At 40.5% G+C, this 22,377-nt stretch overlaps 3 protein-coding genes across 3 annotated transcripts in view; all 3 read right to left on the bottom strand.

The window, feature by feature from the left end:
* Positions 1-4,652, bottom strand: part of plk3 (polo-like kinase 3 (Drosophila)) — a 13,257-nt gene extending 8,605 nt beyond the window's left edge. The window contains exons 1-10 of the mRNA XM_031854865.1: positions 4,326-4,652; positions 3,148-3,255; positions 2,917-3,033; positions 2,552-2,681; positions 2,334-2,421; positions 1,778-1,873; positions 1,387-1,585; positions 1,002-1,128; positions 598-743; positions 435-490 (exon numbers count right to left, since the gene is read on the bottom strand). Coding sequence (XP_031710725.1) covers positions 435-490; positions 598-743; positions 1,002-1,128; positions 1,387-1,585; positions 1,778-1,873; positions 2,334-2,421; positions 2,552-2,681; positions 2,917-3,033; positions 3,148-3,255; positions 4,326-4,541 — 1,283 coding nt within the window. The 5' untranslated portion in view covers positions 4,542-4,652. The remainder of the gene's footprint in view (positions 1-434; positions 491-597; positions 744-1,001; positions 1,129-1,386; positions 1,586-1,777; positions 1,874-2,333; positions 2,422-2,551; positions 2,682-2,916; positions 3,034-3,147; positions 3,256-4,325) is intronic.
* Positions 4,653-5,767: 1,115 nt separating this feature from the next.
* Positions 5,768-9,282, bottom strand: cacybp (calcyclin binding protein). Its single transcript, XM_031855088.1, has 6 exons — positions 9,177-9,282; positions 8,096-8,306; positions 7,878-7,974; positions 7,689-7,788; positions 7,273-7,367; positions 5,768-6,882 (listed from the first exon to the last, which is right to left on the bottom strand). Exons 1-6 carry the CDS (start codon positions 9,192-9,194, stop codon positions 6,714-6,716), a joined length of 690 nt encoding a protein of 229 aa, XP_031710948.1. The 5' UTR covers positions 9,195-9,282; the 3' UTR covers positions 5,768-6,713.
* Positions 9,283-15,031: 5,749 nt separating this feature from the next.
* On the bottom strand, positions 15,032-16,180 carry mrps14 (mitochondrial ribosomal protein S14). Its single transcript, XM_031855178.1, has 3 exons — positions 16,097-16,180; positions 15,522-15,686; positions 15,032-15,335 (listed from the first exon to the last, which is right to left on the bottom strand). The coding sequence occupies exons 1-3, from the start codon at positions 16,163-16,165 to the stop codon at positions 15,153-15,155; spliced, it is 417 nt and encodes a 138-aa protein (XP_031711038.1). The 5' UTR covers positions 16,166-16,180; the 3' UTR covers positions 15,032-15,152.
* Positions 16,181-22,377: the final 6,197 nt, after the last annotated feature.

Below are 22,377 nucleotides of genomic sequence, written 5' to 3'. Positions count from 1 at the left end.
AGAGTTAAGAAAAACCACGAGGCATTCTGTCAACACGTTTAGTTAGTGCTTGTGGGTCTAAAAAAAAAAAAAACATGTCACACACACACACACTTTTAAAGGCATTCATCTTTTGCATCTTACTGCCACGCAACTATTTTTAGGAACGGTTTATTTGTGTGCTTTTGAAGTATGCTGCAAGTTGGATGTGTACCGTCTAATGTCACATTAACACACGGGGTTGTTGTTTTTTTTAATATTATGGTGGCAATCTGTTGGCATGTCAAGTTTTTCCTGCAAACATGCATTTAAAATAAATATATTTTTAAAAATAAAACGGTAAACAAGATTCTTTTGAAGTCTACTTTAATGAGCTTGTGCTCCTTGACGGCAACCCGTTTTCTCAGCACAGGCCCATCATCAATGCATTTCCTATTGTCTTTATAAATAGCTACTAGACCGGTACGTTAGGGACTGGCCAGCAGAGCTTCCTGCTGCTGTGGCATTCAGTCTCAGTCGTTTTAAAAATGAATACAAGACAGTTTGTGGTAAGATTAATTACATGTAGTAGAGATGAAAGAGTAAGGATGGATTTTGCCGAGAAGAGTTTTAAGATACTAGGGGAAAAAAAAAAAAAGAAATATGTACCTCATTGGGTCCCACTGTCATGTAGCTGATCTGCCTGTTGATGGAACATTTAACGATGCCAGACACCAGCTTAGAAATGTCTTTGTCATCTTTTTCCTCGCATGGGATCTTCTCCACTGCAAACACAAGATTTTTGCATTGTAGTCACAACAATGATGTTGTTAACACCTACAGCACTTCTTTGACATGCCTGAAGGAAACCCGAAACAGACAACATTCCGGTTCTTCAGTTCAAACTTCAGTTCTCGTGAGACAAAACCACATTGCCGAGGTGACAGGAGATGCATAGTCACATGCGTAACTAACCGATTACTTGCAAAAGAGATGAGATAATCTTCTATGTGGTCAGTCACTTGACTGCTGTGCTACATTACCTTTTGCCTTCTTCTTGCCAAAGAAGCTCTTTGCTATTTTAGTGAAGAATTTCTTGGCAGGGCTGGGGGGGTGGAGCTCTGGCACCATCACACAGCTGCTGGGTGGAAGCTTATCAGGGGTGAAACCCTGGAGGAGGAAGAAAAAAAAAAAAAAAAAAAAAAAAAAAAAAAGGCAGAGAGGATGAGGACGATGGAAGAGGGACAACATGATACATCGAGCAAGAGATTTGCTGTTCTAGTGTCAAGCATCATTGTCCTTACTCCCAAAAAAGAAAAGGCATTATGATCTTTTAGCTAATGGCAAACGTGTCAATTAATGAACAAAAGCCCCAAATCCCATCATTGTTTCTTTAAACTGACTTAAAAAAAACAAACTTTTACATACTTTGGTGAAGAATTCGTGGTTGAGGATTTGATCCAGCGAGAGTCTGTCGCTGGGGTTTTTCTGCAGGATGCCTGAGATGAGTTTCTGTGCCGCGGGGGAGAGCGAGGCCGGCAAGTTGTACCGAACGTCCTTTATACACTTGTAGGTCTCCTTCAGGTCGAGAGTCTCGAAAGGTGGGTTGCCGCACATCAGCGTGTACCTGAACGGGATACAGCAAGGCAACCATTGTCAACTCCAGATAGAAAACGATGATTCAGAGTTAAAAAAACAACTGTAGTGGTTGGGCACCACGTCCTCATTCCCACACTGACTGAGATGAAGCTAAGCAAAACATGTTCTTCAACTAAATAAAAATGTTCATTGTACACATGCCTGGACAAAAATAACTCACATGACGCATCCGAGGGACCAAACGTCGGACTCTGTGCCGTGGCCCTGTCTGTTGAGCACCTCGGGGGCCAAGTAGTTGGGAGTCCCACAGATTGTTCTGAGAAAAAGAAAATTACAGGATATATTTAATGCTTCAAAGGGCCTTCTGCTCTGTAGATGCATCATGCAGACAAGGAAGTAGTGGTTGAGGCATTGTTTTTTTTTTTCCTGCAGCAGTCATTCCACAGGAAGGTGTCAAACTTGTATCGAAACTCTGCTCTAAGCGCTACATTCAACTGCCACTTGAAAACCGGTTTAGTTGGGTACTTACTGAGGGGAAAGTTGTGGTAGGAGGAATGCACTGGGTAACTGACGTAATGGTTTTAGGTCAATGTGCATTGCACAAGCCTAGAAAATGGCTAAGACCGCAGTGTTCAGGTTTTTCAGATGTTATGTTTATGTATCGTAGCTCAAATTTGGGTATAAATTATCCCAAAAATATTATTCTTTCTAAACCTCGGTTGGAAAAATACTTAAGTATTTTAAATAGTGGGAGTTAAGCAATTAAAAATGCGTACTTTTTCCTCATCTCGACTGTCTCCAGCTTGGCGGCGAGGCCAAAGTCTCCCAGACGCAGGTCCATGTTCTCGTTGACAAAGAAGTTGCCTGAAAGAGACAAAAAAAACATTTTCCGGTCAGCATTCCGCAGTCAACATGTGCCTGCCCCCTAAAGTCACAGCAGATTCCTGGGATGCTTGTTGTGCGCCAACCACGTTCCGGTCATACGCTCACATACCTAGTTTGAGGTCTCGATGCAGGATCCCTCTGCTGTGGATGTACTTGAGGCCGGATATGATCTGTCTGAGGTAATATCGCACTTCTGGCTCTGTGAGCGTGTGTCTTGCCTTCCAGATGTGTGCCAGGGACTGCAGGGACAGAACAAGGAGTGAATACGTGAGACTGTACAACACTGCTGCACATACAGCACACACAAATTATCAATAATGATTAGGCTTTGAGCTTATCTTGAGTCAAAAACAGTGTGTATATAGTCTATATTGTGCCATGGAGGAGAGTTACAAGGCAAGCTGCATATGAGCAAGCAAAACACATAAGCTGTGCAGACTGTTCCTTTTTTTTTAGAAATTCCTGTAGTCTCACCTTCCGACTGCAGAGCTCGAGGAAGATGTAGATGTTGTCTTGGTCTTCAAAATGATGAGAGAATTTCACCACATGCTTGTGCGACAGGGTTTTGTGGAGCTCGATCTCATTCGTGATCTGTTAAGATTTGACGAACCTCGTCAGTTCGTGTGCACATTTCAAGCCTAACAAAAACAGAATCCAGGTGTTGGATTGAGCTCATGCAAGGCACGAACAAGCGTGATCACGTACCTTGTCCCTTTGGTGTGGTTTGGACACTCTGCTCTGTGGAATCACCTTCACGGCATACATTTTGTTGCTGGAGATGTCCGTCATCTCGTAGCATCGAGCGAAGCCACCCTATTGGGGGGGGGAGACAACACAAGGATGATCAGTTGAGAAAAGCAGCAGGTTGAAAACCTGCATTGGCCATAAATAATCTGCCTGTTTTTGATCCGAGGGTCAATAGCTGTGCTGCAATCAAAATGATTTAGCCAAGCAAAGGTTGGTGTGGAGGCAAAGGTAACCAATGAGAGAAAATAACCGATCCGGGACAGAATGTAAGATGTATCATTTCATAAATCGAGATGAGAAACTGACGAGCATCTTTTGTTGCATAGTGTGCTCCGACATGCTTCTAGAAAACAGATCATCATCAACCCCCTAATGTCGTGTTCATTCACAGATTCCAGATGCAATCAAGACTACATATTATGCTTGAGGACATGAGGGTTGAGTCAGACAGAGCTGCTGCATTCATTAACCGTGAAACTGACGGAGACGTTTCCAGCTCTGCGGCAGGCAGCGGAAGAAAAGAAAAACGTCCAAAAAAAAAAAAAAAAAAAAAAAAAAAAAAAAAAAAAAAAAAAAAAAACTTGGCTGGCAGCCCGACGCAGCATATCGATGACCAGCAACATGTTGGTACATCCGCCTCCATTCATACATCGCACATACGTGCGGTGTCAAACATCATTACAGCGGCGGTATTGTAGGAAGGGGAGCCGCGGAGCAGCCGCGCAGACGTGTCATTGGTGGAATAGTCGTCTGAGCAGTCATTTAAAAATGAGATTCTTGTGAATAACGATTCTTCTAATCGACTTTTTTTTTTTTTTTTTTTTTTTTTTTAAAGGTGTTGCCAATCATGTGTGTGTGTGCTCGGGAGCTGGGCACACCTTGCGCCTGATTCACCCAGTAATGACGCGCACAGCAGGGGGAGATTGGTCACATCCACCACGAGGTCATGTTCCCTGCATGGTTGTCATATCTGGAAAACGGCTAATAATTAATTTTTATAAATCATAGACAGCTTCCGCATATAGACCTCAAGCAGCGACTCGTTTATAAACATGCAAGACCAGTTCGTTCACCTCAGATGACAACACACCTTCGGTGAAGCGAGACTACGGCACATTAAAAAAAAAGCTCCGTACCTTTCCCAAAAGCTTCCCTTTACTGTAGGACCTTCCCGTTTTGGAGTCAGTCACCACCTGAGCCAGCTCCGGTTTGATCTGTTCGGGTTTATTCCTGCTGGTTTTCACCGGGGCAGAGGACTGTTGGGGTCCACGCTCCGGAGCGGGCTTAAATAAATCCGCATTCATGGCGTGGCACGAAATGCGCTGCGCCGCGGTGAAACAACCGGTATCCATTAAACACAGCGGTGGAAAGAACCAGTTCGTGTATATGTATATATAGATATATATTCCTTTCGCGTATTTTTCTCAGTGGTTGGTGTGGTGCGTAATGATGCGTCCGCCTCGTCCAACTCTATCCATCTGGAGTGTCTGGGCTCTGCAGGCTATATATAGGCGAGCAGCGACGTCACGGGACAGGGGGCGGGGCGAGGTGGTGCGCTGGTGGAGAAAGTCCAGACGATTTGATCAGATCAAATCTCGATAAAAAAAAAAATGAATCTGTTACACTTTGATGTCGCTCGTAAAGCTGCCGAGAGGCCAATGACACGCTGTAACCCGAGCAGGGGGGTTTCTATGTTCGTCATGTTTAAACTCTGATGCGATGATGGTCACTTTAAGAATACTGTTTATTCTAACACCACATTCTCATTTTACTCAACCTACTGTGACCGTTTCATTGTATAAGGGCGATTGTGTTAAGAAACGAGTCCAAGTGAATAACTCACCAAGCGGTAAATGATTCTACCTTTATTACTGAGCAAGGAGAGCACGTCATGTAATATTATCCTAGTGAGACATCTGCTCAATCAGAGGAATTGTGAATGGTGATTTCCAGTTCACCACATACCACAAATTAATTCCAATTTGTGAAATGTTGCCATGAGTCTTATAATTAAAAAAAGAAAAATTCTGAGGAGCAATTTTTTTTTTTTCCCCAAAATCCTCAGAATACTACAAAATAAAAGCACACATTTTCAATAAATCTTGGGTTAGATTTACCCCGTCTGTGTGTGTGTGTATAAGTGTGAAACACTCAAAGTAACAAGTGTGAACTACTCATCGCTGCTGCCACCTGGTGGACAAAATTCTGCAGAACTGATTGTGTACATTACTCAAAACTCCCATTATTCAACAGTCTACACATTGTACTTTGACTGTTTTTAAAGCAAGACAGGCCACCAACCAAAAGCTGTGCTGCACAAACAATAATCCAGGTGACCGTTGCTCATCTTACTTTATAAAAATAGAAAAAAGGTTCAACTTAAGACCAGGTCGTCACTGTCTTCAAATAAAATGCCACGTTTTTCTGTGTGCAGGCAGGCCTGTGAAGGCATATCTAAATTATGACAACGCAAATTACACCTCTTGAAGACATGACAACATGAATACTGGGCCAGACAAGTCTAAGAAATGGTTGGTTAAAACACTCCAAACCAGAAGATAAACAAAGGCAAAGTAGAGTCAGTTCAAGATCTGTATTTGTGAGAACGTCATGAAGAACCTGAGGGCCGGCAACAATACACGTAAGACTAGAACAAAAGCAGAGGTAAAATAAGCAACAGAATTAACACGTGGGAAACAAGCAAGTTCAACAGTGCTGCTGTAAATATAGTGGTAAACTGTCCATACAATGAAAATGCAACAGTCACATGAAGGAATTACTAAGTGTTTGAGAGCATTACGCTATGCAACAGGAATGGGTGAAATACAGTAAATGTCAAACACAGACCTGTGTAGTAATGTGAGTTATTACACTTGAGCAGTATTCTCTTTGCAGCTATCATTTGAGCTATTTATGGAATGACAAATTTTTTTTAAAAAAGGCCTGAAATGAAGACGTTAAAAGAAGTCAGAAGAGCCCTCTGGTTGACTTCATTAAAGGAATATGAGCATGACTTTGGCAAATGTACACGTGGAAACATTTTCAGCTCGGTTTAGCTGCACAGGAACGATATGAAGATGTGACTTTACAGAACATCTCTCAGGTATTTAATAATCCCCGGTCCAATTTAAACTATGACTTACTCACAGACATTAACCTCAAGAAAAACAACTGCATTGTGGTCCTTTAACACATTCAATCTGACATTACCAAACAAAGTGACCGACGCAGCTTCTTGTTGTGTTAAGGTAGCCACCTGGTAGCCACCGCCCTTATGTTTGTACAGATGTTTTCCATGCAATTTATTGATAGCATTCTGCATTACGTTCCATGACATTTCAAAGCGGGGCCAAAACTAGGCCATCCTGGGTTTAGATATTAATCCCAAAACTTTATTCATGATCTGTACACAGAATTTCGAGATTTTGTCAAAATATGATTCATATATTGGACTCATAATATTTAATATTCAAGTCATGTCAAATGCATCCCTGGCAGCTCTCCCTTGGTGCTGCTTGTGGAGCTCAGAGGTCCATCATGTCTTCTCCTCCTCCTCGAACTTTCTTCTCCTGGGACTCTGACCAGGCTTTGTTGATGGTTCTCTTCATCTCGTCATCGCCCTCCGTGTAAATCTTCTTCAGCATGTTCATCAGACCGTCGCTGGGGTCTGCGTTCTCGTCAACATTGGGTTTACTGTTGAGAGACAATAGGATAACAGTTTGTATGTCTTGATACGAATAGCTGGGATTCTCATCCTCACCATGTGGTATGGAGTACAGTGACACCTGGCTCAAAGACATGGTACTGCACTGCAATGTGTTAGAGCGTATGTGTATGAGAACACTGGAAAGTGTACAAATAGTTAGAAAATAAAAGACATTATGGTGTTTTTTTCTGCTCACGCCATTGTGTCCTTAGTTACTGACAACACATTGGCATCAATAGAAGTAGTGGTGGTACTAATCACCTTGTACAAATTAATTTGGTGGAAGCTTGTAGTGGCCATATGTCACTTAAGATCCCTGCTTTGTGCAAGTTACTTTAACTAATATGAATTAATATTCCTTATTTATTTGAACTTACTCTTTCTCTTTAGACTGCTTTTCCACCGTTGTTAGACAGTCCCACTTCTTTGTTGTCTGCTTCTTGCACATGACCAGGATCATGTCTGTTTTTATCTGTTGATGGGAGGAAAGATGGTTAAAAGGCCTTTCAGAAGCCAACAGGACTCTGCTGCTCTGTTTTCCCCAGGAGGTAAGCAGAGTGAACAACGGGTCAAATGTAAGTCAGCACTGAGCCTGAATGCAGCAGTTGGTAAAACAAGGGACTACTAGAAACCCATGTTTCTTTGTTGCTGGGTTGCTAGTTGTGCCTTAAATATTATTAATAAATCTGACCTATTTCCGGCTTCAACTTTTTGACTGATAAAATCCAAAACTCGTGCCACTTTCTATCAAAATACAGTGTATTCCTTTAAAGGATGAATAAGCTTTGTCCACCTTTTTATAGCTGTCCTTTTCATCGACTGGATATAACAGGTTGAGGATCGTCATCTGATGGTTTTTCCCATCAAGATCCTTTACCAACACAGAAAAAGACCTGCAAAAGAGAGGACGAGCAAACACAATTCAATTCATTGTGCGGGTAGTGGCACATGATTCATGTAAATATGCTAATTATCATCGTACCTTTCTGTAAAGTTGACCTCCACGTTGTCTGATGGAATTTTGTGCACATCCTTCAACGTGAGGTATATTTTGATGAATTTCTCTGACTGGTCCCAGGCTGCATAGGAGAGGCAAAAGTGCGAACATTATTTTCAAATGCCTTTCAGCTCTTGCACACATCTAAACAGTTGTACTTTCTCACACATGACTGGTAGTCTTACTAAACAATGGCACCCTACCATAGTTGTTGATCTTGACTGTGTATACTGCTTTAGAGGCAGCAGATGGGTCTGCATCTCTCTTGGCTTGTTTCTCCTTTTGTTGTCGTTTGACTGCGAGCTCCTTCTCCACCTTCTTCTGCTCCTGCTTTAGCACCTCCTGCACTCTTTTTCTCTCCGCCTTCTCCAAGAGTGACCCCAGCTCCACGAAATCGGCCTCCAACTGGTTGATCTGTATTGGAGAAAGAATTAGACCAATTAAAGACAATTTGATGGAACACGATATTAAATAATGTGTAAAATGTGCTTGTTTCTCCATTTGTTGATCAACACGTCACAACATATCTCAAGTTTAAATACTAAATATTTGCTTCAAGGTTGTACAAGTGTTGCTTGAATGTCACTTTGTTATATTTAGAATATTTAAGGTATATTTGTTGTTACTGGTCAGGGATAAAAAATAAAAAAAATTATATATTGGGGTAGCCTTATGGTAGTGTTTTTCCTCTTTTTGCCCAGTCCTTTCTAATGCAAATCACCCTGTAGCTGGGAAATAAATACTGTACACTCAAGCGACATTAAGAATATCACCTATCAGAGAAAATACGAATTATGTAGTTATTTATTTTTGCTTGTGAAATCAGTTTACTGGAAGAGGACCGATCACCCCATCACTGCACATGAGGGATGCTGAAGCAACTTAGATGGTGGCGTAAAGTCAAGAAAAGCAAGCTAACCGAAACTAAACTGTAGACAGCTGTAGACAGCTAGCGTACTGCTAGCAAGCTAGCTACAGATACATACAGACAGACATGAATAGGCAATGATATTTCTTTGGAGAGTACGCCATTAAAAAACGTTGAGTTGTGGATACAAATGTACATACTTCATACTTCTTAACTAAAATTGGAAACAATAACAGACTTTGGTGGTTAGCAGTTGCTTGCTAATTCGCCAAGTTAGCTAGCGTAGCATTGCTTTTAGTAGAATCATGTCACATAACGTCAGTTCACCCTACAGCTAAATTCAATGAACTCATACAAACCCTAGCTTGGTCCTGTTGGCTTAATTACACTAAACTGAATAAAAACGTTCCGTTTACCTGTTCGGTTATATCCATTTATCCTTTGTCAGTTAAATTCGCTATGTTCAGAAATGTGTTTGTGTAGCGTTACTAGTCTGCTGCAATACTTTTCACCCTTCACCGGATATGGTTCTTCTTCTTCTTTTTGAATAATGGCGGTTGTCAAGCCAGCCTACGGGTGCACTACCGCCACCTATTGGACCGAAGTGTTGGCATCCATAAAATATACAAATTAAAATACATTTTCTCGATAAATGTTCTTTTAAGTAGTTAATTGCATAACTATTTCTTGTTATGCCTTTCAGACTAAACATCTTAACATAACTTGAATGGATGCAATTTTGCTGCCACTCACCACAGCACTACTAATTTTAGTATTTTTACATTATAGTGAATGATCAAATAATGTGTATTATTTGTTAAAATACAAATTTTACTTAAATAAAGGTTTTTGGTTGAATTCAATATCAAAACCCATCCTATATTGTACGCAGTTTAGGACTCCAATAGGTAACGATTTAACATATGCTCAGCTTTGATTTGAAGTCCTCCTCACATGAGCTTGGCTTCACACAACACAGGCACAAGCTAGAGCTTTCAACAAAGTCTGGCCTTTGTCTTTAGTGTCCAGAGGGCTGGGTAGTGTAGCTGTCAAAGAAATGCCTCACACGTGTTAAAGCCACATGCGAGCCAAGCTGTCAAAGGAACATAACCTCATACTAGTGTGTTAGCTCTGGAAAATCCTACCCCTGCAAATGGCAACCAAAATGACATCATTTTGTGCCACAACAAAACAGCTATATCACAAAGGTGCCATTTTAATGGATAAGGGTCAAAGTCATTAAGGAAGTGCAAATGTGCATTTCAGATACAAAGTTACCTACATTTCAATTGTGTTCCTTGTTATAAACTGAATTTGTTTTACTATGACTTATTTATGACATTATTCAACATGCTATACTATGACTTTATTCAACATGCTATACTATGACTTTTATGACTTTATTCAACACTTTACTTTGAATTTTTCTGAATGCTAATAATGAAATGCGCCAAAGGCCCTCCTCTCACCACACCATCAGTGTGCCTCCACTTACAACGTACAGTATGAGAGAAATGGATGCCACAGTGAAGCCATTTAGTGTGAATGTGAACATGTGTCTGCAAAAAGCTTGTAAATCAAGTTTATTTCATTAAAAATGATCAGCGCCCCCGCTCTCTCACCCCCCGTCCCCATCTCCAGTGCCTTTGTCTTCAGTGGTCTCTCCCCAGTGTTGGACCGCTGAGACTTGCCTGTCGCAGTGTTTGCCTTCAACATCGTCATTGACCTCTACGTCCTTTGTACCGGCCCAGACAACCCTTACTTCCCACACCACCCGGCTACGCCACCGGGGCTGCCTGGAGCACAATGGCACCGAACTCATTGCAGTAGGGGTGAGGCGTTCCAACGTTTAATTAAATGTTTGTGGATAGGTTGAGTTATATTACACGGAAGCCAGGAGGTTGCTGTTCAAAAGCAGACTCTTAAATCATGATTGTCTCTCAGATCTTGAAGCTTGGTCAAACTTCCAAAATCAACACAAGGATTATTTTCCTACTTTTTTTTATAACCAGTGTAAGTCTAGAAAACACACCTAAAAGATTTGACTCTACTATATTTTCGAGACCAACCTTCTTATGACTGCAAATTAGGTTGAAATAAAATAACATACATAACATAAAACATAACAAATATGAGAACTGAAACAAACGGGAGATAATTGACACACTTATACAGGTAGGCAAAGGTTGTTCAATCAGGAGAAACTTAATTTATAGTGAACAAATACATTTATTAAATTGTGCAAAGTAAAGATTTTGGAGAGTCGACACTGGTGGGGGTGTTGAAGAAAGTAGGGGCAGGTTGAAGATCTAGACGATGGCATGCGGAGTGGGACTGAGCTCAGTGGAAGAAACCTTGAGCACCGGATGTGATGATGAATGGGGAGGAGGGTCACCTCGATTCTGAAATGACAGCTGACTGCAGAGAAGAGAACAGGTCTTTAAAGTTTGATGGGAAATATTTGATTGGCTGAGGGATGGCGTGGTGAAATTGCCCACTGTCAGCTGATAGAGTAGGAGCCAGAGAGCGAGAGCCAGAGAGAGTTGTGAGTGAATGAGAGCATACAAACACTGTCCTAATGTAGGAGGTTAGAATAAATCCCAACATTTTACATAGTTAACTATTTTACAACTGTATGATTATAAAACTACATTTCAAAATAGCACTCCTATAAGCAAAGCTCTCTAAGTTTTACTGTACTTTACTCTCAGTAAATAATCAATGTTAACAACTTGATATTAAAGGAGGGATTTGGTAATCCTAAAATCAATATGGTGGCACCAAACATCCTGAGCCAAAATTACGTAAAGTGGTAGCACTCAAAGTCTATTCTGAATCCAAAGTTACAGGTCAGATATGCTACTGGTTTACACGACAGGAGTTTGGTGCGAGTATCTCACCACAGCATCCTACATCGGACACACCGGAAGCCTGAAGTGAGCTCTGAGGCAGACTGGCACGCAGACTTCCTGCACCCTGGTAGCATTGAAGACTGGTCGACCATCTTTACACTCTGCTGACGGCAGCCTGTGGCTTGCCCCACACGCATGTGGGGCTTAAGAGCGTGACTGAGTCTTCCCTACAGTTCGAACGCTCACCGTCAGCTAGGCTCCGAGAAGCCAGGGCTACTACCAGGGAGCCCCTCAGGAAGCCTGACCACAGTCCAATATAAAACTTTAATAGATATTGTGAACAGTGGTTTTGCCGCGGCCTGCCTCAGAGCTCAACAAGTCACAACAAAAGTTGAAACTGTTGCAAGTAACTCCACAAATGATCCTTTTAACATTGTTAAGCTGTCTATGTTTGCAAATTCATATTCAAATGATAATACTGTATATTGCATCCCATGTACTGTATGGTAACTATATCCACACCCAAATCTCACCTGCACCTGAGTTTGGGAATTAGTCAGTTGATGGATTTAAGACCTTAAAACTGTTGTGAACTGAATTATTTGGTGGATAATAGTTATTAAGACAAATAATAAGTCTTTCTACTGATTATTTTTTGTTGGCGTAGCACGTTTCACTGCTCTGATTGGAAGAAACACAATTTGCATTTTACTATGACTTTTTTCGACATGCTAAACTGACTTTGTTATGACTTTATTCAACATGGTATACTATGACTTTTTTATGACTATCTGACATAATCCATGACTTTTGACAAAGTACCATCTGAGGTCCCCAAACTTTTTTGCACCACGGACCGGTTTCATGTAAGGCAATATTTTCAAGGTGTTTGGGGAAAAACACGAAGAAATAAAATGATACGATCGGCATGAAAACAAATATAAAATGCATAAATAAATACAACTCACAATAACGCTGAATCAGTGGGAGCCCTGAGCTTGTTTCTCTGCAACGAGACGGTCCCATCTGGGGGTAACGGGAGACAATGACACCCGAAGTGTGTTCCTGATGTCCAGTCTACTCCGTAATTTTGTTTTGATTGCCGGTGTTACGTCCCTACTGGTTTCTGAACCTACAGGTTTCTCCTCCGTGCGCAGCAGCTGTTTTCTGCTGACTCCTGATATTGTCTGTTAGATGAAGCTTTCATTTTCTTGGAAGTTGTAGGCTCTTCTTCTGTCTCCTTTCCCCTTTGCAAAGAAGCTCTCCAAAAGTTATTTACTCATTTTCGCTAGTTTGCGGGCTTAATTTTTGAGGTAATTTATCACGTGACCGAGACAAGCGTCTTGACATGTGTCAAGAGGCTCAGACGGATGAAATTGCGAGAGAATCCGGTCATTTTTCAAAATAATGACCGGAACTCAATAAAACGGAAATAATATAATATTTATTCTTTCTGTGCGGCCCGGTACCAAATGATCCACGGCCAAATGATCCATCTCTGCTGATCATTCACTGAAGACTGGATCAGTGGTGTTGTATCACAACAGAAACACTATCGAAAGACAACATTTAGTGACACACTAGGGAATGTATGGCGAATGTGAACAAAACCTATAAAAACACATATTTAGTTGATTTCAAAACTCAATAACTATGTGTTAGACAATCTGAAAAACGAATATGTATCATTGACACAATACATTTGTTGTCATGTAAAATAGGTAATGAACTCTAATTCTGCTTCTGCCATTAAATGAAAGCTTGAAAATGCATTTTTCTGTCTGATGAATATAAAGAAGTAAACATGTCCCCACTCGGGGACAGTGTTTCCTAAAACAACACTTACCTCTGTGAATAAATGTGAGAATACCATTCATTCCATAATTTACTGGGATAGTCCCTCCGCCTCTGTGCTTGTATTTTAACATTCTTTTAGAAAGCTACTACTCTGTACAACATGTCGAGTGATATGCATCCCATTTAAGCAGCACCTTTAGTTTTATTTGCGGAAATGTATTTATTTTTGGACTGCTACATATTTAGACTGCAGTTGCAGCCAAAAGTGAAAAAACAGTATATACCTCTTGTTGGAGCTGGACGTGGTCACGTATTGTTTAAATGATTAGTGCTGACATCAGAGTCAATGTCATGTAATATAACAAGAAGCTGTCAACTTATTACTGTATCATTTCACAGTCCTAAACCCCTTAACCCGATACATACAACGACATATTAAAGTGGCTCTTACCAGTGTTTATAGGTGCTGTTGGCAGGTATGATAAAATACCTAAAGACTTTTAAAGGATATGTTTCCGATATTTAAAATAAATGCTCACTTTCAGGACACTTACTAATATGGGGATCAAGACGATGAGAAACTTTAGACAAACATGTCAATTTCCTCATTGAACCTGAACTATCAAACATATTAATTTACCTGCCAAAAATAATGTATTGTGACAACCCCAAATTAAAATGTAAAGAGCAAAGATGAATTAGGGATTTAGGGCCAGATTAAAATGAAACATAAAAAATTAATAACATGATTAAGTGCCCTCTAGGGTGCCTTCTCGTGGAGAAAACATGATTAAGTGCCCTCTCGGGTGCAACTTCCAATGGGGAAAGCATGATTAAGTGCCCTAGTGGGTGCCCTTAAATGGAGAAAGCATTATAAAGTATATACATTATTATACATTATAAAGTAAGAAAAAAACACGATGCCATATAGGCTGCCCTACATGCTGGAAAACTTCCTGTGTGCTGGTGTGGGGATTTCTTGCTTGATTGAAACTCTGTTTTTAGTGAGCGAGGCAGGTGGATGGTGGGGTGACGATGTGTGAGCTATGTTGGACGTCCACAGACAGGCAGGCTGGGTAAACAGCGACTAAGTGTGTGGGAGCATGGAAACTTCCACAGACACTTGTTGGAACCGAGAGCTGTGAGCTACATGGGTAGTGGTAGATTTAGGGGAAAGATGGGATACTGGTGGAGCAGAAGGTAAAGTGTGATATAAACCAGAGGAACAATGAAGCGATCAGGAGAGAGGAACAAAGGGGATGCATCATCCAATAGTCTACATCACATCTGTAAAACCAATTATTCTTGCCCTCTGACTGGTCAAGACAAATGGAAAAGATGTTGGAGAAGATATAGAGCTTTAGTTGTTCCTGTGTCTAAAGTGACATTACATAATGTGATATTACGTAACGTCACTAACAACTCACCTTGAGTCATTGAGCTTAGCTAAGATAAACTACTGCGATGTTGCAGGACACATGGGTTTGATTTTAGGTGACTCTGTCAACAGTGAGAAAACTCACTTCTGAAGGTAGAAGAAAATATGTTTTTCCATGACCATATTTACAGTATATGGCAAGTCGTTTCATCAACTGTCATCAAAACAAGACGGGGGAACAGGGTTAGTTATGTACAATATTTATTCATCCATGGCGATCTCAAGTTACATGGAAATGTACTCTTCTGAGAAGTCTGTTTTTTTCATATAATACAATCTGACTGTAGAGTCCAACGGACGCCCAGTCACCACCTTGCCCTCAGAATCCCGGACAACTGGTTGTAGTCAGCCAAGTGACGGAAGAAAATTCGGCTCAGTCGCCACCTCCGCTTCACCCCCCGGGGTCTGGATGTCATCACACACCTGTTGCGTATTCTCACTGGACAGCTGTCTCTTGGTAATGCTGCAATTTCTTTATCTGCCACCTCCTGCAAAACATGTTCAAACTGTTTAGGAATCGTCTTGGATGTTGGTTTTCATGAATCATCTCCCACAATGATCACTAAATATTGTATCATGGTTAAAGTTGATGAATGCTAACATTGAATTATTGCTCAGTGCTATGAAACACTTTTTTAAAATCTGGCAGTTTGAGTAGAAATATTGCGTTGTACCTGAAGCTCTTTGGGTAGAATGGTGTTCTTCCTCAGTGCATTGATCCGTAACCTCTCATCAGCATAGTCAAAAGCCATCTGTCTTCTCTTCACGTCCCTGAGCATCCTCCAGTCGACGTAGTAACTCCTCACCTGCTCCACCGCCCCCCAGCAGCTCCTCAGGGCCTGCACACAGCGGTACGGCAGTTGTTATCGACAGCTAATATTATGCAGGGAAAACTAATAGATCCCTACCAAACATGTTCTTGTGATCACAAGGTCGATCGTTTGGATTCATCCACACTGTCGGCTGCCTCCTCTTAGTCGATTAGTCAACTAATGGATGACTTATTTCTGAACTTATAAGCACACTTCTAAATAGGTAGGTAGTGTTAGTTAATGCAATACAATACAAAAGGCGTCCGTTACTAATCAGGTTAGCTAACGTTAGCATTAGCTACGAAGCTAATGTCGGAGAGCTAGCAACACCACTAGCTAATACTGAAAACGTTGCTTTCTCCATCCTCATAAATCTGCGATACAGTCTTATTGAAAACATTCAAACCTCAAATATAGCGTTACAAAAAGTAACGTACCTGCTTTGGGGCGCAGACAGTAGAATAAAGGGCATTTAACCCTAAACATGTTATCTTGTGGGCCGCCATATTGAATGTTGTCGTGATGCAGAACCACAGAAGAAGAATGATGGCACACGGGAAATATCGCCACCTATCGACCAGGAGTGTGACATGGAAACAAACCTGCTGGTTTTGTGTATCAAAATAAACATATTTTCCGACCAATGTTGCAGTCAGTTTATGTGATTATTTTTGCTTTGTTATAGTTTGACATTTCAGATGATGGATAATCAAGAAGGTAGATATCCCATATGAATAAATTATAAGTATGATCATGAGTTTGAAAGACCAACTTCAGGACAAAGTGGTTCGCTATGTGATTATCATAAATGTATACTGACACTGACACTTGATTGCAAGATTAAGGCTGCGTCTGTTCCTAACCACTTTTCCTTGACCTTTATGGAAAACGTTATGGGGTCAAGGAAAGATGTGAAGCAGAATGCATGAGGATCTAGGAAAAGATAACCGTGGTGTTTGGAGAATCCGACTACACTTTTACTAAGCACGTAATTATGATGCGACGGCGGAAGTCACTGACGTAGGTCTGCCATGGCGAAACTACAACGAAGGACTACAAAAAGCGCAAATAAAACACATCGCCATGGAATCTCTTAGCCCGATAAATGCAGGCTTTATAAACAGCTTTCTTTGTGACAGTTGATAGTTGAGTTTGAAGTATGAATCTCTTTCTGTTTGTGTTTCACAGGACAGGACTCCTCTGTGTTTTTGTCTCACTCATGGGGCAGCTGAGAGTGGAGGTCAACCAACCCATCATCCCAGGAAGACCCAGACCCACCACAGACCACTGAACACTCTCAGCACCCCAGTGAGTCCGAGACCCAGTGAGTATGGTTACGTCCCCCCGCCCCTTGTGCAAGTGATAATTTAATATATTTTAGATTTTCATTTGACTCAAAGGCATTACTGTTAGTACTGTTAAGTATTGATAATCATAATATTACATGTTAATATAAATAAAATGGGGAAAGGTTTAGATTATGGCCCGCAACGTGCAGCATAATTCTTCCCAATTTAATTCAAACTAAATCATAAATAATTAAATTTTTTACTGATTGTTAACCAGTACAGAACGTAATGATACATACATGTAGGTGCAAGGGAACAAGATGTGACGTTAATGAATAACGTTAATGAATAAGGGGGAAACAATGTGGGAACTTAATGAATTTATAACACTGCTGTAGTTTATTTCAAAATGATCAACTCACCAACACTGAGAGGCACAGGTGATAACAAAATAAGGAACTACATAGAAAATAACTTCAAGTTACATTTGTGTTTTTACTTTGCAGCAAACAGAGGTAGAGTACTGTCAGATACATACTGACAAAAATTTGTGTCATTGCACAATATCAAAATGAAATTATGATATGACGAGGTCATCTTGTCATATCACAGTTACTGATAGGTCTGTCATTCAAATTTTTAGGCAGCCCAAAGAACACATTCCCCATTACTCAAATTCTGAGAGAGCTCAGTGACAAAATTGATAACCTGCAAGTGTGCAAGTTCAACGTCAATCGTTCTGCTGTCCTCCATGGAGCAATAAGGGGTTCAGAAGGCTCTCCTATGACCCAAATAAAAAGATGTTCATAAAATGTATTTAGCGTCTTTCACACATTTTGATCAAACATCAAATACCAACATACCGTAACATGAAACAAATACTATAAAAATAAATCTCTAAACCAACTTCTACTGTTAACAAACATGTGATGTTATAAGCTGCCGGTAATAGAGCAGAGGCTCCCGGTAACGTTAGCTAGCTTGTCAGCTACGAACGTCACGTAACTTAACCAATCATTTTCACAGAGAGAGTTCGAACAGCTCTTATCATGGCGGCCACTTCGATACTTCCGGGTCATTTCACTCAGCTAGGAACCTTCCTAAGCAAAAAGTACTTTTCGACCACAGCCTAGATATGGTTACAACAGTGATGGGATACCAGTTGTACCCTTTGGCAGCTTTGACTACAGCAGGAGGAGTCAATTCATGCTTGGGACTTGCAAAGTTAAACCCCTGTAGTACTACTTAAGAACCAACAGGTGGCAGTGTCATTCTATGAGTCTCTTTCTCATCGCCCACCAAAGGAGCGCGGTCCTTCATACTGAGTCTAAACCTCATGTCTGACTGAAATCCTACTCTTCATGCATAAACATGTATATGTACAGAGATTATTATATGTAAGAAATGTAACAATCGCAGCAGATTCCATTTAAGCGTTCTTAAACAATCCCCATTATTTTGGAGCCTTGAGCGGATGCGTTCTTGGATAAATATTAACACATGACAAGCTGGAGGCCGTGCTTCCTCTATAAAGAGCAACATCACGAAGCAGGCCGGAAAATCTGTAAAGGCTTGAATTAAATCAAAAATGACTAATTGCATCAATGTAGCTTGTATAACAGATAGTGGTATTTGTAAACCTGATAGCATCAACTGTCTTTTATTCTCTGGGTTAGTAGGCAACATTTCGTTTTCTTCAAATCACGTTACTTGTACAATTATATGGTTATCAAGCAAGAAAAAACAAGTTTTTGTTCAGTTTTTGAGATTTGGAAAACACAGCATTGTCTTTTGACAGCAGCTGTATATCATCGTTCAATGTTTTTTTGGCTCTCAGTTGGTTTGTAAACGCCTGAAGTGGCTATTCCAAGACCACCAGCTAGGAGGGCAAAATCATTCCCTCTGTAATGTCTTTATACCCCCATAGCAGAGAGATGTCAGAGGCTTGAGAGCATCTGAAAGGTGACCTTCTACGTTTCCATGTATTGTAAAATTCATGAGAAATGCCAGGCGGCCAGGTTCTGCCAGCAAGAGTAAAGCTCTGTGTTCCTACAGTTGGCAAAAGTACCTTTCTGCTGGAGGAGTTTAAACATTCTTTCATCAGACCTTAAACATCTTGATTGGAGTTCGTAAGTGTTTGACAGTGTGAAGAATGGGTGTGTTAGGCTTACAATGGCTCATAAATTCAATGACATTGACTATCAGAAACATTTGATCTGTTGTGTGTGGATCTGTGTGAAGGGACCAATGGAGAGGAAGCATTGAAAGAAATGATTGGACTTTTGGAAGCCGAATAACAAGTCTCTTGTCAGCTGGCATCAAAAGAGCAATTGAATATAAAGGTGTCGTGTAGACAGGTGTCTTCACAGCAGTGCAGTTTCATGCCTTACAGAGAGGATCAAGACCTCTGGCTGGATCAAAGCAAAGACTTGGGAGATTTGGGGGCAAAGCCATGCAATATAGAACTGATCTGTTTCTGAGATAAGTTACTCTGCGGCACTGCTGACAAGTGGCCTCATCCATAAAAATGACGGCAGCGCGTTGAACATGGTGAAGATGATCTAACTGAGGCTCAGACTATTGGACTTTAGTATTGAAGCACCAGGTAGAATTTGAAAATACACGAGACGCTATAGTGACTATATTGTCATCCAATAATGCTCCGGTATGATGGATGGACTGTATGCATTTATATAGCACTTATATATCGCAAATTGTTTCTATCCACGTGGTTGTTTGGTACAGTTTGATACAATTCGGATTTCAGAGGGAGGTTGAAAATGGCTTTTTAAATTTTTTATTATTGCTAATCTATAATCTTTTTCTTATGCGACTACGGTGGCAAAGAACAATGTGAAAGATGCAGGCAAAGACACACATACGGTGTGTGAACAGAAACTAGTGTAAACACGGCCGTGTCTGCCACCTCTGATCAGGATGACATCTTTATAGATACAATTCAACTGCTGTAACCAAGCTGCTGTGTTTCTAAGTGGGTGGGCTTTCCCGCTTTCGACCTAACATAAATCATGCCCACAGAATTAGACTGTGCAGTCAGGAGCAAAATATATATGACTTATATATTAATAAAACTTAACAAAGCTTAACTTTGGCATCTGGAGATGGTGATCTCAATTTAGACTGTTCAAGGCCATGGTTAGAGTGTAACACCACATCTCAGCATATATTCCTCTGGTGGTTCACATATTTGAAACCAGTAATAATAATATTATATGGGACCATAAAGTGTTGGAAGTTGCCACAGAAAACAGAGGTGTTATGCCTCTTTGAAAATACAAATTTGTCTATACAAATGTGGTGAAATGATTACAGCCCATTTTAAATATCCCACTTTTCTATGAAACCACAATCAAATGTGTACAGTACCTGGTGCAAAAAATGAAGGAAAAAAAAAAAAGTAACTGTGAGACATTTCCTGTGTTTCCGTCTCTGGGTAAAATATATATAACTCTCCCTCTCTCCTCGAGATGTCGTAAACTTCACAAGCGGAGCCACGGTTTGCAAGCCCTCAACTGGATCATTGTCTTATTCCGGACGTCTCTGACAAACTTGTCTGCCAAATGAAAAGAAACAAGCACATGTCACAGTATTTAAAGGCGATTTAATAAAATCATTGACAAAGTGAGCCATTCAGACTGGACATTTGAGCATGGAAAACTCATGCAGTCATGCAAATATTATTTGAACATATATATATTTAACATGTATAAGCGTGCCTCGGGAGGAACTGAGACGGCAGAATTTCAGCAGAGAAAGAGATTCGTCTTGCTTTCCAGCACTTTATAACTAAACACACTATTGAAACAAGTACTGTCAAAAGTTCGCTCTGCACTGTTGGACTTTTATTTCACATTCAAACCTTATATTAATAAATTTATTACATTTAATATGTTGTCAGATTTTTCGAACTGCATATTACTGTAACAATATTTTTTGGTTATCTGGTGAATACATATTGATATGAGATACGAGGCACTGAATCAGCAGTCTCTAGGCGTTGCACCTTCACTGACGCGTCTGCATGAGAACTCCCTCTCCTCTTAGTAATCAGCGTCCATTTGAAGCAGATAGAGCTCATTTAGTGGGAGGCCATGACCCGACTGACTCAGCGGTCTCTGCTTTCCAGACCTCAGGAATGTCTAGCATTCCCCGAGGAGAGAGAGAGAGAGAAGGAAAGGGAAAGAGAGAGCTTGGTCAAATTGTTGGCATACATGCAAGCAGGTATAAGTACTGTATACTCGCACCCTAATGGCTGAGTTCACACGTACGTTTTAAGGCAAGTAATCACACACAAAAACAGACCTATCACAGCTTTCGAAGAAAGACAGCCCTCCTCTTCAATTTGTATTGTGATTAAAGTTACTAAATGTACTAATTCATTTATCATCAATATTATATTTATGAAGTAGATTTAGAAATATAACATGTATAATTTCCGAACATGTCATGTGTCTTAAAACTCAGATATATTAACTAACATTGCATAAGAAAAATGAGTCAAAATACTTTTACCAATGTCAGGTGAAACTTTTGAGCAGATTAGAAAAACAAAGCTGACCATCACATGTTTGTAATCTTATCCTGATGAACATGCAGAACTGCATTGTCGAAACTTATAATTAAAAGTTTCTCTTGAGGTTGTAAAGGTTTCATGACGGCAATGTTTGTGGGTTGTATGGATACGAGAACATAGTATATCCATACTACACAAAAACTCTCCAGGACAGATGTCCTCTTTTTCCAGACTGCGATAATGGAACCACTTGATAAATCTGTCTGACTTTTAAAGCTTTCATTTTATAATTTATGATGCTTTCAAAAATGCACAAATAGAAAGTCTCTTAATTTTTGACATTTGGAAAATCGTGCCCATCAAACACATTCAATTCGTAAAGCGGCAGTGTGGGCATCAGGCGTATGCATGATTGTCTCACAGCATCTGTTTTATCATTTCCTCATCCTGGCAGATAAATTACAGACTCAATATTATCAATCACAATATTTTCAGACTTGGAACTGAGTCTTTTGGGTCAAGTGAAAATGATGGGTCTCGTCTGCAGATATGCGGCATTCACTCATGCTCCGCTGAGGGGAGAATGTTTTATAAAACCAACAACCCTTCCTTTCAGATTCAAGAGCTGCTCCACTGTTTGTTTGATGCATAACCTCATAAAGCAAAACACAAGCGTTGTCGCTTCGTGTTTTTCTCCACTTCAGAGGATGTAAAGACGTATTTGTAAAACTCAAGCCCACACTGTATGATTTTATGGATAGGTGTTGATGTCATTGTCAAGGAGAAGAACAGAGGCACTTAAAGAAGATAATATCTGAATTCAAATGAGTCCAGTTAGTTTGGAGGGTAGAGAGAGAGAGAGAGAGAGAGAGAGAGAGAGAGAGAGAGAGAGAGA

The sequence above is a fragment of the Anarrhichthys ocellatus genome, unplaced genomic scaffold, assembly GCF_004355925.1.
Source record: "Anarrhichthys ocellatus isolate YVR2014 unplaced genomic scaffold, GSC_Weel_1.0 scaffold15, whole genome shotgun sequence".
NCBI classification, from domain to species: domain Eukaryota; kingdom Metazoa; phylum Chordata; class Actinopteri; order Perciformes; family Anarhichadidae; genus Anarrhichthys; species Anarrhichthys ocellatus.
The sequence above is the reverse complement of the archived record's forward strand: the minus strand, read 5'-3'. Positions and strand labels throughout refer to the sequence as shown.

Excerpts from the sequence above, each read along its gene's own strand:
- cacybp (XM_031855088.1), bottom strand. Across the intron at positions 7,975-8,095 it reads AGTCAAGATCAACAACTATG|CCTGGGACCAGTCAGAGAAA; the intron begins GTAGGGTGCCAT and ends TCTCCTATGCAG. Across the intron at positions 7,368-7,688 it reads AAAAGGACAGCTATAAAAAG|ATAAAAACAGACATGATCCT; the intron begins GTGGACAAAGCT and ends TCCCATCAACAG.
- mrps14 (XM_031855178.1), bottom strand. The coding sequence starts at position 16,165 with ATGGCGGCCCACAAGATAACATGTTTAGGGTTAAATGCCCTTTATTCT. Across the intron at positions 15,687-16,096 it reads CTGTCTGCGCCCCAAAGCAG|GCCCTGAGGAGCTGCTGGGG; the intron begins GTACGTTACTTT and ends CGCTGTGTGCAG. Across the intron at positions 15,336-15,521 it reads TTCTACCCAAAGAGCTTCAG|GAGGTGGCAGATAAAGAAAT; the intron begins GTACAACGCAAT and ends CATGTTTTGCAG.